The sequence below is a fragment of the Nansenia antarctica genome, assembly GCF_963989245.1.
Source record: "Nansenia antarctica genome assembly, chromosome: 1".
Classification (NCBI taxonomy): domain Eukaryota; kingdom Metazoa; phylum Chordata; class Actinopteri; order Argentiniformes; family Microstomatidae; genus Nansenia; species Nansenia antarctica.
Window position 1 is genome coordinate 47257514 of NC_137674.1, and position 16882 is coordinate 47274395.

At 46.4% G+C, this 16882-nt stretch overlaps 1 protein-coding gene across 1 annotated transcript in view; it reads right to left on the reverse strand.

The window, feature by feature from the left end:
* Positions 1–2536: 2536 nt before the first annotated feature.
* ltk (leukocyte receptor tyrosine kinase) overlaps positions 2537–16882 on the reverse strand; it is a gene marked incomplete at both ends in the record, with an annotated part of 80938 nt that continues 66592 nt past the window's right edge. Inside the window, 10 exons of the mRNA XM_080523473.1 lie at positions 2537–3619; positions 3907–3997; positions 6862–6996; positions 8460–8561; positions 9827–9919; positions 10443–10540; positions 11109–11238; positions 12165–12229; positions 13497–13587; positions 13794–13980. Of these exons, the coding sequence (XP_080379599.1) occupies positions 2537–3619; positions 3907–3997; positions 6862–6996; positions 8460–8561; positions 9827–9919; positions 10443–10540; positions 11109–11238; positions 12165–12229; positions 13497–13587; positions 13794–13980 (2075 nt within the window). The remainder of the gene's footprint in view (positions 3620–3906; positions 3998–6861; positions 6997–8459; positions 8562–9826; positions 9920–10442; positions 10541–11108; positions 11239–12164; positions 12230–13496; positions 13588–13793; positions 13981–16882) is intronic.

A 16882-nucleotide genomic window follows, 5' to 3' on the forward strand; every position in this document is an offset into this window, starting at 1 on the left:
CAGCGTAGTAAGTTGTTTTGGGTCAAATCGTTTTCTTATGGCGAAATTGGTGAAGGTCAGAGGATCTTGTTTTGATAGTCCATGAGAGTAACCTCCCTGTAAAACACTATTGACCTGGTCCCAGTGTTACAATAGCAATAGTTGTGAGCTGGGATTTATCCTAATAAAACCATTACCTGTGGGTTTTGTTCAGAGAACTGTGCATTCTCACACAGTCTGGATACTCAAGACACAAGGGAGATCAATATATATTCATTTATTTGGGGTAGAGGTACATGAGAACAAGTATGTTGCATAGAATTTATAGCATTTGTTCAGTAGTGTGTGGAGATGCAACAACTTGGATCAGACAAACTGATGAGGAAGCTGATGCAACAAAATCATATTTTTGCTAAAATAACATGAAAAGAAATACAGTTGCTTGGTAGAGTTAGGGTAGGGGGAGATTCTCAGTGTAAAACATATGAGAGGCTCTGCTTCCCAAATGAAACACCAACCTTCAAGGTAATGATGGGACAACATTTGGTCTTAGCCGTATCTATCATGACTGTGGTCAGTGGTGTGCAAGTATGTTTACTGAACTCTGACTGCATGTCAAACACAGGTATGGAAGGTATGGAGATCCTACTACAATGACTGGTTGAACTAGTGAGTGTGAGCTACACTTGCCCACTAGTGGAATGTGGTCAGAAATATCAGCAGACCTCGACATTGTGGAAAAGTGCATCATGGAACCAAAAATCACTATCATGAAGCTCTACTATCTTGAAGACAAACTTTCAAAATGTCAGTCTAGAATAAAAGCCTAAATGTACAGTATAGAGTTTAAAACCTCAAACAACAATAATGTTCTCTTTTAACATAAATACAGAGAGATACAAATAAAAGTAAAACGGCAAGGCCACAACTGAGATGCAGTACCACCAGTTCGATGGACTGTTTGGTATTCCAGATGTGAATGCTGCCCCCTGCTGAGTATATAGAGGTACTGCATAGCACTACGTCACAAACCTGAAGCGCTACAGTAGAACCCAATGGCAGTGATCAACTATAATACGACTCATAATTAAAACATACACAACAAACATACGCATCGTAAATGAACAAAAGAAAAAATAACTATGCTACTAATGTAATGAGTTAGTACAGTTGAAGGGAATTCTACAAACAATGTCATCATTATCAGCTTTGAATGGAAGATAATTCAGTAGTATTGACAATTCATGTAAACGTTGGGAGAACAGTGAAACAGATCTTCTAACACCTGCAGCTGGACGCCTCTCCCAGCTCTTGCCTTCCTTTCTTTGAAACCTTTCTCAGTGAAATGTGGATGAAGGAAATTGTAACCAGCGAAGGACAATATTGACAAGAGTATATTCACTTTAGGACTAAATGTATATATGGACATGATAGAGTATTAGTAGGCAATGCATATACTGCACTTTAATAAAAAATACAAATAAAGAATCTCTAAAAATCACTAAATGTAAATGCTATCTACAAAATGACGTATATTCTAAAGAGGAGCTGATGATGTTTTGCATATTATGTGCCTTATGGGAAACAATAAAAGGGGCTCAAACATTTAGCAGCTTGAATCCTCCCCCTCTCTCCACAGTTCAAACCACACCACACACTGTGTTCTCAGCAGTGTTTTCACATAAACGTCTCATAGTCTAAAAATAAGGTTGACTAAATAATGACAACAGAGTATTTTCAATAGACTTGTATATATACCTACACAAGAGGAGGCCGGTCGTTCACCCACAGGCTTACTGCAGGTAATCACACCCTCCTCTAGTTTCACAGTATTGACATAACTGAAGATCCTACTGCTGTTACTCCAGTGTGAATTACATGGCAAATGTACAGAGAAGAGAGCCAAACTTATAGTAAAAATGTGCCTGGCCTCCTGACCTATTATGGAGCCAGCCTGATCAAAAGTAGATCTCTAAACAGGGAACAGGGTGTCATTTGGGACATTATGATGATATAATCAAAATGGCTGCCATCTCCTGCAGACGGTGAGGTTCCAGGTGTGTTCCAGTGTTCTGCTACCCAGGTTAGATGGGTGTATGTTCCCATATTCTAGAACCCCATGGCTGGGTGAATCCTAATGTTCCGCTACGCCTGTAGTAGGAGTGTGTTCCAATGTTCTAGAACCTCAGCATCTGTGTGTTCAGTGTTCTGCTACCATAGTATTTAGGTCCATTCCAGAACTCTAGAACATTGTAGAACCTCAGTAGTCAGGTATGTTCCAGTGTTCTAGAGCCCCAGGTTGGGAATGTTCCAAGAGTGTTCTAGAACCCAAGTGTCCATTATAGCTTGCGTTCGTAAATTCGCTCTGAGAGCGCCGGAGCGCACCCTGGGTTCAAACGCCCTAAAGCTACCAAGCCATTTGATTAGACAAGACGCATTCCATGAGTGCTGATTAGATTCCAGAGCGGATTTCTACGAACGCGGCCTATGTTTCAGTGTTCTAGAGCCCCAGTGTCTGGAATGTTCCGGGTGTTCTAGAACCCCCAGCAGCGGTCTTTTAGACAGGAGTGACACTGAGGTCTTCAGACAGAGAGAAGCCAGAGTCTCTGTCGCGGGTGGGCTTCTCAGGCCTGGTGTGCCTCTTCACATCCTCGTGTCCGTAGCTGGCATGACGCTTCAGCAGCAGCTTGGGCATACAGGAGGAGGCCGTCCCCAGGCCCAGGCCCAGCCCCGAGGAGAAGCTGCGGCTGGGGGTCGGGGTGGAGGTAGAGCTGGTGCTGGTGCTGGGGCTGGGCTCTGGCGTTTTGGGAACCACCACCAGGGGCAGGCTCTCAGCCTCGTAGCTCTGCTCGTCATAGGCATAGTTGACGTTGCCACAGGGGAAGCTCTGGAGCTTAGCCAGGTCCATGGTGACAGCTGGCCCCCCGCCGGCTCCCCCTGCTGGGCTCTTACGGCAGGACAGGCCGGGTGCGCCCTGGCCCTGGGGGCCCGAGGAGAGGGTCTGGCAGGACGGGGAGGGGGAGGAGGAGCAGAGGCTGGAGGCAGGGAGGCTGGTGTTACCGTCACACCCAGAGTCAGTGCCCTCTGCAGGGGTGGCAGACTGGGCAGCGGAGGGGCCGGTGCCGGAGGCGGGGCTGGACAGGGGCATGGACTGGGTGTGAGACAGGGCCGTCTTCCCCCGGCCAGATCTCTCAAGAACCCAGGACCCGTAGGTGGGGTTCCACAGGTTCTTGGTCTTGTTCTTCAGACGCTGGCTTCCCGAAGATGAGCTGGTCCTGGAGCAGGGTCTGTGGTGGAGGGGGAGGGGCTCCGGGTGGAGCCAGGCCCCGGGACACGCCCCCATCCCCGGGGCGGGGACCGCCTCCGCCCAGCACGGTTCCAGGGCCTCGCGGTATGAGGTCACTTCCTGCGGCAGCTGCTGGGGTCTCTGGAGCAGGAGGCGTGGCTTGTGTGGCTGGGGCGGGGGTAGCGGGCTGGGGGCCAGGGTGCTGAGCGGAGGGGGGGGGTCCAGGGGACCTGAGTGGGACACCAGGAGAGGAGTCAGGCTGCCGGAGGTCTCTGGACGGATCAGTGTCCCTCCGTCTTCCTCCACGGTGGGGCCGTACTCCACAGGCAGGGGGGTGTTGATCACATCTGGGTCCTGGGGGAGAGAGAGGGAGAGAGGGAGGGTGATTGGATGAACAAGAGAAGTATGACATAAAGGAAGGAAGGAAGGAAGGAAGGAAGGAAAAAAGAAGGGAGGAAGGGAGGAAAAAGAAGGAAGGGAGATGAGGAAGGAGGGAGCGAGGGAGGGAGGGATGAGGGTGAATATATGTACGAGAGAAGTATCAAATAAAAAAAGGAAGGAAGTAAGGAAAGAAGGAACAAAGAAGGAAGGGAGGGAGGGAAACAAGGAGGGTAAGACGGAAGTGTCCCAGCAGTAGTTACCTGAGTGCAGTAGTTAACCCTCTCTAGAATAGTAGAGAAGTTAGGTCTGTGTTCAGGACAGTGCTGCCAGCATTGAGTCATGATCCTGTAGCTACACGGGAGAAAGTGAGAGATGAATCATCAACTAGTAGATGATGGAATATCTCTCTGAAGGGTTACATACTTCAGACAGAATTGCATTCCTGACTACAAATAACTGTCAATGAGAGGTACTGCTGCAACAATAATGAACTGAAAACGTGTAGTCTTAGTCTTAGTTGATGTGTATTTGACTGTGTATCTGTCCACAATATCAAATACAATTACAAAACGAGACCTACAAAAACATACAACACAGTAAAATACAGAAATCAATACATCATTTAAAACCCCAATATGTATAGACAAAAGATGTCGTCTCAAGGGAACAATGACGTCCTTCTAACTAACACATCGTTTGTCAACGTTCAGACAACATCGGGGGGCGCTGGAACAAATATTTTTTAAAGGGGGGCGTTGAGGTGTTCTTGGGGGGCGGTCACGCATAAAGTATTTTTCTCATGAAAAACAGCTGTCAGCAGTGTTATTACGGGTACGTTCGTAAATGCACGAACGGTCAGTTCGCTCGGACAAACCGTCTTTTCAAAGGTAGTATGGGTAGATCGCATGGCATTGAACAAAACCCAAAAGGAGAAGAAAAAAAAAAGGTTCGCCTATCATCCATCCTCACTATGGCTTTTGCCACTTGATTGACGTACAGGTAAGCCAGTCTGCGATCTGATCTTTTCACCTAACACACGGTTCACCACGCATGCGCAGTCAACAGCGCCAACTACAAAATACTAAATACCGGCGAGACTAATTAACTAGTTAGCCTTCCAATTTCTACTATTTACTATGTAATACTAAAGAAAGGGTATACACATGAGTGGGGAAGCTGGACCAAGTAAGAAACCAATAACGTACAACTTCCATCCAGAATGGGAGGAGGACTTTTTTACACAATGTGATATTGGAAGTGCGTCTGTCTGATCTGCAAATCTATGATGGCTGTTTCTATCTATGATGACTGTTTGGAAGAAGGGAAATGTGGCAAAAGAGCGAAAACGTACGGCTGCAACGATAGCTTCTTATCGCGTCAGTCACGTTCTTGTTGAACACAAGAAGAAAACAAAGACGGCGAAATTGTGAAAAAAGCGTTTCTCGAGGCTGCAGATTGCCTTTTCGATGACAGATCCACAGTGGCTGATGACACCTTGCAGCCTGCCTACACCTTACAACCAGCTCCTACAGCCCTGACTACTAGAGACTAGCTGCCTCCTCCCAGTGCCAGGTCTCCCACTAAGGTAGAGAAATGCATTTATCTCCTCCTTTCAAACTAGGGAATTACCTGTTTTGTATCTGGTTTACTTTTCTGTTTGTTGGATCAGTAGTTGGCTATGGTACTGCAGACTGGCTGTCAGTGTGTGAGTGAGAGAAAGTGACTGTGTGTGTGTGTGTGTGTTTAAGAGAGAGAGAGAGAGAGAGAGGGGGGGAGAGAGAGTTTGTGCTATGGCTCCCTATGCAGACTGGCAAATGTGTGTTATGTGTGTGTGTGTGTGTGTGTGTGTGTGTGTGTGTGTGTGTGTGTGTGTATGTGTGTGTGTGTGTGTGTCTGTGTCTGTGTCTGTGTCTGTGTGTCTGTGTGTCTGTGTGTCTGTGTGTGTGTGTGTGTGTGAGTGAGAATAGCAAAGAGGGAGGGTTTGTGATGGTCTTCTCCTGTGTGGCTGTGTGACAGAGAGAGAGAAAGTGTATTGTACTATGCAGGCTGGGAACTGTGTGTGTGTGTGTGTGTGTGTGTGTGTGTGTGTGTGTGTGTGTGTGTGTGTGTGTGTGTGTGTTAGTACGTGCGTGTACGTTTGCGATGTTTAAACTAGACTGGTAGATCTTGGCAGACTGGCTACTTGAAAAGTAGATCTTGGTTCAAAAAAGTGTGGGCACCCCTGCCTTATACCATACCACCATACCAGAACATCACAGCAGGAACAATCTCAAAAAAGCGATCGTATTGTAACCAGTCCGGAAAGCTCTCTGTCGCTTACCAATAATCGAACCTAGAGAAATCAGCTACGAATGTCCCCTCCCCTCGCAGGTTCATCACAGTATATTACATAAATGTATTACGGTACTGTTAAGTGTTGTTGTGGATGTTATCCCTAGTGCCATTCTGAGGTTAGCATTGCGATGTGTTCGTCTTAACGTTTACAAACTAAAATATACGATCGCTTTTTTGTGATATGTTGCTCCTCTGATGTCCTGGAAACGAACACATAAGCACTCCGAACAGCTGTCAGCGTCTTTTGTTGCTATAGGAAACCACTACTCTGCTTGCGATTGATCAGCTGTCAGCAGTGTTATTACGGGTACGTTCGTAAATGCACGAACGGTCAGTTCGCTCGGGCAAAACCGTGTTTTCAGTCAGAGCACCCATCTCTGAGCGCTCCCAGAGCGCAGAGCTCTGAACTTTGGAACTTTGTTATGTTTTGATATGAGAAATTCGAACTAAGTGGTCAGTTTATGAAAATAATACCATAGAATACTAAATAAAATATTTAAATAATAGCCCCCTAGCGTTTGCCGCCATATTGTGACACCACCACCCCCCCCAAAGTCCAATCAAAAATGAATAAATATTAGCATCATAAAACAGCAATTTGGCGAAATGCAACACCAGCACACTTAAAAAACAAACAATGTTAGTTGTAATATACCGTTTTGTAGCCTACTGTTTGTTCTGCACCGGACATGTGTGAAATCGCTGCTGTGTTATTGTTGTTCTGTGATATAACACAGAATATTAGTCAACATTAATATTCAGGGAAGAAAATAAGCCTACTTTTTTTGATGGGGGGCGGTAAGAGACCTGGATAATGGACAGGGGGGCGCTGGCCCAAAAAAGGTTGAGAACCACTGTTCTAACACATCACATGAACTCACACAGGGCCAGGGCAGCTCTTGGGCGGGTCCATCCTGCCCCCACTGGTCACAAACTCCAACACCTCTTGGTTTGTCTTACAGGGGTAGGGCATGTACCCCAGAGAGAAGATCTCCCACAGCAGTACTCCAAACGACCTGCAGAGGGAAGCAGAGATCAGGGAACTGAGGCAGGGGCCTGCGGGTGCAGTAGTCAAGCCAATGCATTCATCATCATTCCAACTAGGCTCTGGGGAGGAGTTGTCTTGAAGCTCAGATCAGTAAGTTCAGCTTTCCCCTCTCAAAATCCAAATCTTTTTATAAGCCAGGGAAATACATAACTTAAGCTGGGAACAGTTTCTAGGAGAAATCTTATCCAACTTCTGCAGACCACCCTACAGACACTGATATGATGCGTTTTTGTGTGACTATATGCAAATGTTGTGTGCCTATCAAATATTGCAATACTCATTGTTTAACCTTAAACATATTTTAGGTGTGCCCACTCTCAGTAGTAAACAACATATTTAGGAGCAGGCACATACCATATCAAGTAACAGTAAGACCAGTTTAACTCTAAGGACATAGGAGCCTTACTGCAGTGGTCAGCAGGGTAGAGCAGCATGGACACAGGATAGAGCCATGTATGGGAACTATTGTAAGTTACGAGGTAAAAGCTATTTCCTCTCTGAGAACTGTATATAAGCTGTAACAAACATCAGTACTTGGCTTGGCATCTCTTTATGCCACAGCCAGGCTCGGCACCAGCCATGTCGTAGCCATGCTTGAAGCTTGGACTTAACAGAGCATGCTGCCTTGGAAACATCTGTACATGGGAATGCAACCCAGATCTGCCTAATACAATGATTACGATTCAACCTTCTCTCTGAGTCATCAATATATAATTTCCGGCCACGTGACCAAGAAAGATCTCCTTATATCAGACACACTACACACACTATAGACACACTACACACACTATAGACACACTACAAACACACTACACACACTATAGACACACTACAAACACTACACACTATAGACACTACAAACACACTACACACACGCGCACTACACACACACGCACGCACGCACGCACGCACGCACGCACGCACACACACACACACACACACACACACACACACACACACACACACACACACACACACACACACACACACACACATTACAGACATACTACAGACACACTATAGAGTTACAGGGCCTATGTGGGTGTTAGTGTGTTTAAAGAAAAAAGTAATGTCCACAACTGGACATTACCCCACAACTATGGTATGCCACGGTGATTTAATTCAGATTAGATACGTCTGAATCAAATCACCGTGGGCGCATACCAGAGTTGCAGACATTCCATTCTATTTGATACGTTCTTCTGTCCTGAACCAGATGAATTAGATGTGCATATTTTTAGCTTGGCTTGCTTTTTGGGGGTCTATATGGTTTGGTGTTAGATCATATTGTTTGTATTGTAATTGTTTATATAGTTTAGTATTTTGTTGTTGTTGTGAAGCACTTTGCAACAGTTGCCTATGTGTAAAGTGCTATGCAAATACATTTGATTGATTGATTGTTTTCTCTCCGTGTTCTACTGTTGTACTTACCAGGTGTCTGTCTTGCAGGTGAATATGCCCTCCATGAAGGCCTCAGGTGGCATCCACTTGACTGGCAGCATGGCACGGCCACCTTTCCTGTAGTAACTGGCTCTGCAGGGGACAGTCACACATGGCCCTCAAATCACCATAGTGTTCAATAGTTGGAGGTAATAACATTGGTTCAACATTATTCATACATGCAGCAGAAGTTTTTTCCCTTTTTTTACCCATATCAGGAGAGGCTGGTGGAGGTAGAAATCGGAGGACGAGGTCATTATTATATTGTATATGGTGGAGGATGAAGAATGGTATCAATGAAACGCCCGTCCTCCGATGTCTACCTCCACCAGCCTCTCCAGATCCAAAATATAGTACAGATGATGACTGTATCCTGCACTGCCGAGGGCTGGACTGATCCCACAAGTAAGCTGAGACTTAAACACAAACACACATTGTGCATCCCATAATGTAAAATATCCCATAGAATGAAGACAAACAGCCTCGGGGCATCCGTTGTCCTGTAGATGATACCATAATGTCTGGTAGGGTGCCAGCCAGGGAACTCTGGGGTCAATTCTATTGGCACCCTTAGTGCTGTTTCTTCCACAATAAGCACAGATTCAACCAACGTTTGTTCTTCACACTTTTAGTAATTTAATGTACAACTGTACAGAACAAACAAGAGAACATTCTAAAGCTAAGCATTTTACCAAGAAAAACACAAATTGGCCTGGACATAATTCATAATTCATTTGGTCATCAGTAAAAAATCCTGCTGGGAAAATGTTCTGGTGACGTCAAAATGTTCTGGTGACAGAATGAGCTCTTGTTTACTGATGTCTAATTTAATCATTTAAAAAAAAAAAAAAAAATGCCTAAAGTGCTGCACGCTCACTGATGGCTAAGAAAAACAGATTCAAGATCTTCAGTTATCTTCACCAAAGCCTGTTCAACAAAGTACTAACAATTATGTCCAGTGGGGTATTCAGTGTCCAGTGGGGCATTCAGTGTCCAGTGGGGTATTCAGTGTCCAGTGGGGTATTCAGTGTCCAGTGGCGTCGCTAACTGAAAATCCAAGCTTCACAAGTCATCAAAATAAGCCTGGATTTTCCTTTAGCGATGTTGATGTTTAGTTGATGCACTACCCCTCAGGCCAATTTGGGTTTTTCAAGCAAAAATGCTTAATTCTAGTTTTAACAATCCTATTTTGTTTGTTCTGTACAGTTGTACATGAAATTAATAAATGTGTGAACAGCAAACAACAAAAATCAGAGGGTGCTAACGGAATTGGACCCAGCTGTTCATATACAGTACAGCAAGTCATCTACGAGCATATTTGAAGCACACAGTAAGTCTGTATAAGTCTACTGGCGTACCTATATATATCACGTGCCATCCCAAAGTCTCCTATCTTGGCCACTCTGTCAGGTCCAGAGCAGGTCAGCAGACAGTTCCTGGCAGCGATGTCCCTGAAACACATAATAAACATCAGTTTAAACCGCCTCTGTGGCTTAAAGCTGATCTCTGAAACACAGAATAGACAATAAACACACGACCGTTTAAACCTCCTCCAACCTCCTTGAGACTCACAGATGATTTCAGACACCCAACTGCTATTTACTCCACAAATACAAAGTGTGGTGTTTCACTGTGGCATTATTACTGTAGTAATGTTCCCACTTCATTCTGGACCCACAATGACTCACTTCCTCGACAAACACATAGAGAACAGGGAGGCTCGTGGAGGAATACATCGGAAGAAACGCTCATTGTAATGCGTGGAATGGAATGGAATGAGGAATGGTATCAAACACATCACTTAGCACTTGTTTCACTGTAAAAAGACTAGGTTATGAACCTATGTATGAAGTGGTGATTGTTATGGTGGTAGGGGGCGTTATGAAGTGGTGATTGTTATGGTGGTAGGGAGGGTTATGAAGTGGTGATTGTTATGGTGCTAGGTTATGAACAGGTTATGAACAGGTTATGAACCTGTGTATGAAGTGGTTCTCCTCCAGGTAGCGGCAGCCGAAGGCGATGTCTCTGGCCATGTGCAACAGCTCCAACATGGTGAGAGAGGAGGCCTGACTCTGAGAAAACAATAGATACATGCACAATAAGTATGACAAAAGTAATGGCAACCTATCCCCTATTATTACCCCAATTATCTCTTTCTCTCTCTCTTACACTTACACACACAACCACACACACACAGAACCTAAACACTACAGCACACTACCCTTAAAAACGTGAACAAGCTATAAAATAGGCCCAAATTAAATGTGCATTATCGTGAATTACATATCCACAATGTAGTAAACAACCCCACTAACACATACTTACAGGGCCATTCCATAGTCAGATATAACACCATAGTCTGGTCAGATATAACACCATAGTCTGGTCAGATATAACACCATAGTCTGGTCAGATATAACACGCGTCAGATATAACACCATAGTCTGGTCAGATGTATATAGACTTACAGGGCCATTACATAGTCAGATATAACACCATTACATAGTCAGATATAACACCATAGATGCCAAACTGCATTTCGTTGCCTTTGTGCTTTGTACTCTGTCAATGACAATTCAATTGAATCTGATCTGATGTGATCCGATCTGCAGCTGAGAGCCATGAGAGGTGAACCCTCACCGTCCTGGGCCGGTTCTGCCGGAGGAAGCTCTTCATGTCTCCTCCGGTCATCAGCTCCAGCAGGATGAAGCGGGGCAGGATCTGTAGACTCACACCGATGCAGCGCACAATGTTCTGGTGGCTGAACTTACTGTGAACACACAAGGACAAAACCAAAATGAATGACACCCACCACAACGTAGACTTGTAGCAATCAGGGGCTTCCTCAAACTGTTGCCATGTTCTCAACTCCGCTCGCCATGAACAAAACATTTGAACAAGAAGCGACCGCGTTCCAGACAAACTCGACCTCCGACTTTCACAATGATACGCAGCATAAACTGAAAAACCCACATTCACTAGTGTGTATTGAACCATGGATGGCGAACCGTACGGCTCAATATAAAACCGAGAACCGTTGCACAGCTAGTGTGTATATATGTACAGTCTGTGTGTGAGTGTACGTGTGTGTGTGTTTATGCGTGTGTGTGTGTGTTCTCTCTCTCACTATAGGTGGCAAATATGCCACGCTCTTGTGATCAGAGCAGTTTATCGGACAGGTGCAAATCAGCCTTGTGTCATTTCCTAGACCCGATCATGTCATGCTTTTCACTCGCACTAACCACTATGTTATTCAACCATCAACTGTCACCAGAATTGCTTGTTTGTTATATGCAACATTTTCTCTGGGTAGAAAGGGGGCCTTCACAGCTAGCTAGCTAGCTATGCACTTACGTCCTATTAGTCTCTGTGTTGTGTGACATCTGTTGTCTCTGTGAAGGCAATGACTTACCTGACTCACTACAACAAAACAACGGCTGGAAGGCTGGCTACCAAAACAAGCAGACAGACAGGAAGGAAAAAAACACGGCAGTTGCTAGTGTTGCGACCAAAGCCTGCTGAGAGTGCTAAGTGATGATTGGATGATTGGTTTGGTCTTTGTCTGGCCAACACATGTTGGGTTGTGTTGTGGAATGTATGTGTGTGTGTGTGTGTGTGTGTGTGTGTGTGTGTGTGTGTGAGACTTCAGGGGACAGGATGTGGAGGTGGCCAAGTGTGTGTTCCACTCCAACGCACCTCATAATCAGAGCTTCCATCAGGAAATCCATCTCGTCTTGTTCTGAGCAGATTTCCGGAAGGGTCTGTGGAGCAGAAAGGCATCTACAGTCAGGGGCAATCAGGTGCTATTCAGACCAAAACACATGCAGAGAGAGACACATGCTGAGAGAGACACCTGCAGAGACAGACACATGCAGAGAGAGACTGCGGCCTCATCAGCTGATTAAAGGTCTCACATGAAATCATCAATCAGAATCTCATAATGTTTTGTGGGAATATGAATAAAGGAATGGCGAATGCTAAAATGAAAAGTGGAAGGAATGGTGAATGAACAATGTTTCTTGAGTCTTAAACACGGTTCGTACGTCAATGTCCTTGTATGGTCCGGTTCGTTTTTCTTTGTTTAATGTTCAGCGCAGTAGGTAGAAGTCACGTTACGACATATTATATCACCTGTTTCCGAGATGATTCTACCCACCAGAAAATAGTTACATGTCATCAAAGCAGTGTGACCCTTCTCCACAGGGTATCTCGTCAACAACACCAGCAACATAAACGCACCATGTGGTGTCAGGGACAAAGAAGACACTGTGACCTTTCGATCCATCCAGAGAAAGGTCAGCAGCGTGAGATGTTCTATCACATTCCATGTGAGGCTGGTAACAGACCATCGATATAGAACACTAGAGCTATAGGTCAGATAGATGAGAGACATGTTGTGTAAAACACCAGAGGAGGCTGGTGGAGAAAGAAATCGAAGGACGGGCTCATTGTAATGAATGGTATGGGACCATCAAATCAAATCAAGTCCAATGTTATATTGCATACAGTTGTAATTGACCTAACGAAATGTTTTGGGATCTTTCTCCACACTCAACAATCAGCAACAATCAATAATTCAATAATAAGTCATAAAAAGCGTTTGTTTTTTTTCATTTTCTGATCAAAAGGGATGGTAAAACATGTTTTTATTCAAACCATTGAGCCTGTCCTCTGATTTCTACCTCCACCAGCCTCCCCTGAGCTACTGGTATGTCCTCCATGTCCTCCACTTCTACTGTGCTGCTCTGGTCCGTCCCCCTGTCAGCTCAGCCTTAATCAAAGACATACAACTCTGTTCCAGTCAACCCACTGGGGAGTGTTGACTTGAATGGGAATGTCTGTTCTATTTAATAATGATGTCATTGTCACCGCTCTGAGCTACACACGACTATATTGGTTTGTCTGTTACAACGGAAATGTGACTTCTACTCTGCTCTCAATCCCTTCAGAGAATACACGCATGGGTGCGCGCACACACACACACACACACACACACACACACACACACACACACACAGGAAAACTGACCTTTATGGCAACCTGCATGGCTGTGTTGTCGCCACTCATCCCCAGAACCTGTCCTTCGTACACTTCCCCAAACGCTCCATGGCCCAAGGCCCTGCAACAACACACACACACACACACACACACACACACACATACACACACACACACACACACACACACACACACACACACACAAACACACACACACACACACACACACACACACACTCACATAAGTAAGGAGGGTGGGGAAAGGGTGGATAGAACATACTGTGGGAGCATCTCCCTCCCAGGGGAGTGAGGTACAGTGTGGTCTACCTGAGGAGGGTGATGTTCTTGCGGGGGACTTCCTTCAGCTCGTTGAGCGAGGCGGCCTTGCCGGCGAAGCAGTAGTTGGGGTTGTAGTCAGTCATGATGGTGGAGGAGCGGATCTTACTCAGCTTGTACTCGGGACTCTGGAGACGCAGCCTCACGGCGTGGAGCTGGTTCTTCTTACGATAGTAGACTGGAGAGAGGGAGAGAGAGAGGGATAGAGAGAGGGAGGGAGAGAGGGATAGAGAGAGGGAGGGAGAGACAGAGTAAGAGGAGAGAGAGAGACACACACACACAGAGAGAGTGGACAGAGAGAGTTCGAGGGAAGGACAGAGAGAGAGAGGATAGAGAGAGAGAGAGAGAGAGAGAGGATAGAGAGAGAGAGCAGGTGAAGGCTTGGTTACTGTGGTAGCCCTCTGTGTGTCACTGTGCCCTGACCTCTAACCTTTGACCTCCAGTGACTAGCAGTAGCAGTAGCAGTGCCAGGCTGTGAGTGAGGACTCACCCTCCGTGGAGGCGGCCCGCGGCCCCGATGCAGGTTGGTAGTCTGCCTGGGGGGTGGGGGGGCGCTGCGTGGAGGTAAGAGGGTCCCCTCTGCCGTCAAGCCGCCATGCCCACTGCCCGGCAGGACCATGACTGGGGGGGTGAGGTGGGGTGAGGAGAGGGAGGGGGGGGGCGCCCGCCCGTGCACAGACTACCACCCTGCATGGGGGAGAGCTCAGGTGAAGAGACACCGTTAACCTCCTGGACCGCTGGACAAGACCCTGGACCTGTGTGTGTGTGTCTATGTGTGTGTGTGTGTGTGTGTGTGTGTGTGTGTGTGTGTGTGTGTGTGTGTGTGCGTGTACGTCTATGTGTGTGTGTGTGTGTGTGTGTGTGTGTGTGTGTGCGTGTCGGATGTTGAATTCCTTGAATGTTCTGTATTCACCTGGGTCATATTTCTGCACTGAACTCCCTAACAGAAACACACCAGCTCCACCATCACAACAACAGGTTTATGTTAATTTTATTTAGCATGGGGGGGAAAAGTACAAAGTTACACTTAAATCATGGCACAGTGTGTTACAGTTAGTGCACAAGTCAAACTCTATATATCAAATAAAATATCGGTACTGCTGGTTTGTCTGACAACAACAAAAACATTGTTGCCCTTACCGACAAAATGTTTATCAGATGTAATCAACCATATCCAGTTTCTCCCACCTTGATACCAGAGAAGGGGGGCTGGTGGAGGGAGAAATCAGAGGACGGGCTCATTGTAATGCATGGAATGGAAAACAGATGTGATTCATACAAATTCCATTTCATGTATTACAATGAGCCCGTCCTCCGATTTCTCCCTCCACCAGCCTCCCCTGTCTGATATATATTGTGTCATTATGTCATTAGGAATAAGACCACTCCCCTGCAGATGAGTCATGAACAGTACATGTACAGGAGAGGAGAACACGTGAATTTCACAGTAAGGCAGAAATTCTGATTTCTCTGGACTAGGCTGGTGTTCTACCAGGGGAGGCTGGTGTTCTACCAGGGGAGGCTGGTGTTCTACCAGGGGAGGCTGGCGGTGTTCTACCAGGGGGAGGCTGGTGTTCTACCAGGGGAGGCTGGTGTTCTACCAGGGGGAGGCTGGTGTTCTACCAGGGGAGGCTGGTGTTCTACCAGGGGAGGCTGGTGTTCTACCAGGGGAGGCTGGTGTTCTACCAGGGGAGGCTGGTGTTCTACCAGGGGGAGGCTGGTGTTCTACCAGGGGGAGGCTGGTGTTCTACCAGGGGAGGCTGGTGTTCTACCAGGGGGAGGCTGGTGTTCTACCAGGGGAGGCTGGTGTTCTACCAGGGGAGGCTGGTGTTCTACCAGGGGAGGCTGGTGTTCTACCAGGGGAGGCTGGTGTTCTACCAGGGGGAGGCTGGTGTTCTACCAGGGGAGGCTGGTGTTCTACCAGGGGAGGCTGGTGTTCTACCAGGGGAGGCTGGTGTTCTACCAGGGGGAGGCTGGTGGTGTTCTACCAGGGGGAGGCTGGTGTTCTACCAGGGGGAGGCTGGTGTTCTACCAGGGGGAGGCTGGTGTTCTACCAGGGGAGGCTGGTGTTCTACCAGGGGAGGCTGGTGGTGTTCTACCAGGGGAGGCTGGTGTTCTACCAGGGGAGGCTGGTGTTCTACCAGGGGGAGGCTGGTGTTCTACCAGGGGAGGTTGGTGTTCTACCAGGGGGAGGCTGGTGTTCTACCAGGGGAGGCTGGTGTTCTACCAGGGGAGGCTGGTGTTCTACCAGGGGGAGGCTGGCGGTGTTCTACCAGGGGGAGGCTGGTGTTCTACCAGGGGAGGCTGGTGTTCTACCAGGGGGAGGCTGGCGGTGTTCTACCAGGGGAGCCTGGTGTTCTACCAGGGCAGATTTCTACCTCCACCAGCCTCCACTGAGTTGTACAGTATGCAGAGTGAGTCAGACACCACAGCTCTGCAGCCTTCCCCTCCTCTAACCCCTCGCTGCAGCTGACAACTATCGAAACACGGGACAGCGCAAAGAGAAACGTCAGATAATCCCTCAATGTCCTAATTTTGTTTTCTTTTTTTGGTGCATATTAACACAATTAACACCATTAGCATGACTAGACTTAAGGTACGTATATTACATAGCAGCATTCTTTAAGATATTGATCTTTGCCCATTGGCAAGACTAAGTTAGACACTAATATTATGACTAGATTATAATTGTCTTGTTCACAGCTCATGTCTCCAAAGCACTAGTAGGTAGTAGAATAAACAGTAAACACATGTACAATTAAAAGTTAATAGTAGTTGTTCTCCTCATTCCCTAATCATTCCTTTAAAGCCACCATTTTGTGTGTGTTTTTTATATTGTGCAAGGGTTAGCAGTAAGCATTTTAAACCATATTTCACCTTCAGTTAAAATAATCCCATACGAATATAAACTGGCGACACAAGTGGTGGAAATGTGTCAGTCAATGTGCCTTTCTGAAGCATAAATTCAACTCTATTCTTCACACACTTGGCTGGCACCATCAAGTCACTATGAGGCAGACCACCAACTGACCCCTTCACTCTGACAAAAAAGATGAAGAGTTTTGTCTTTGAAATAAAGT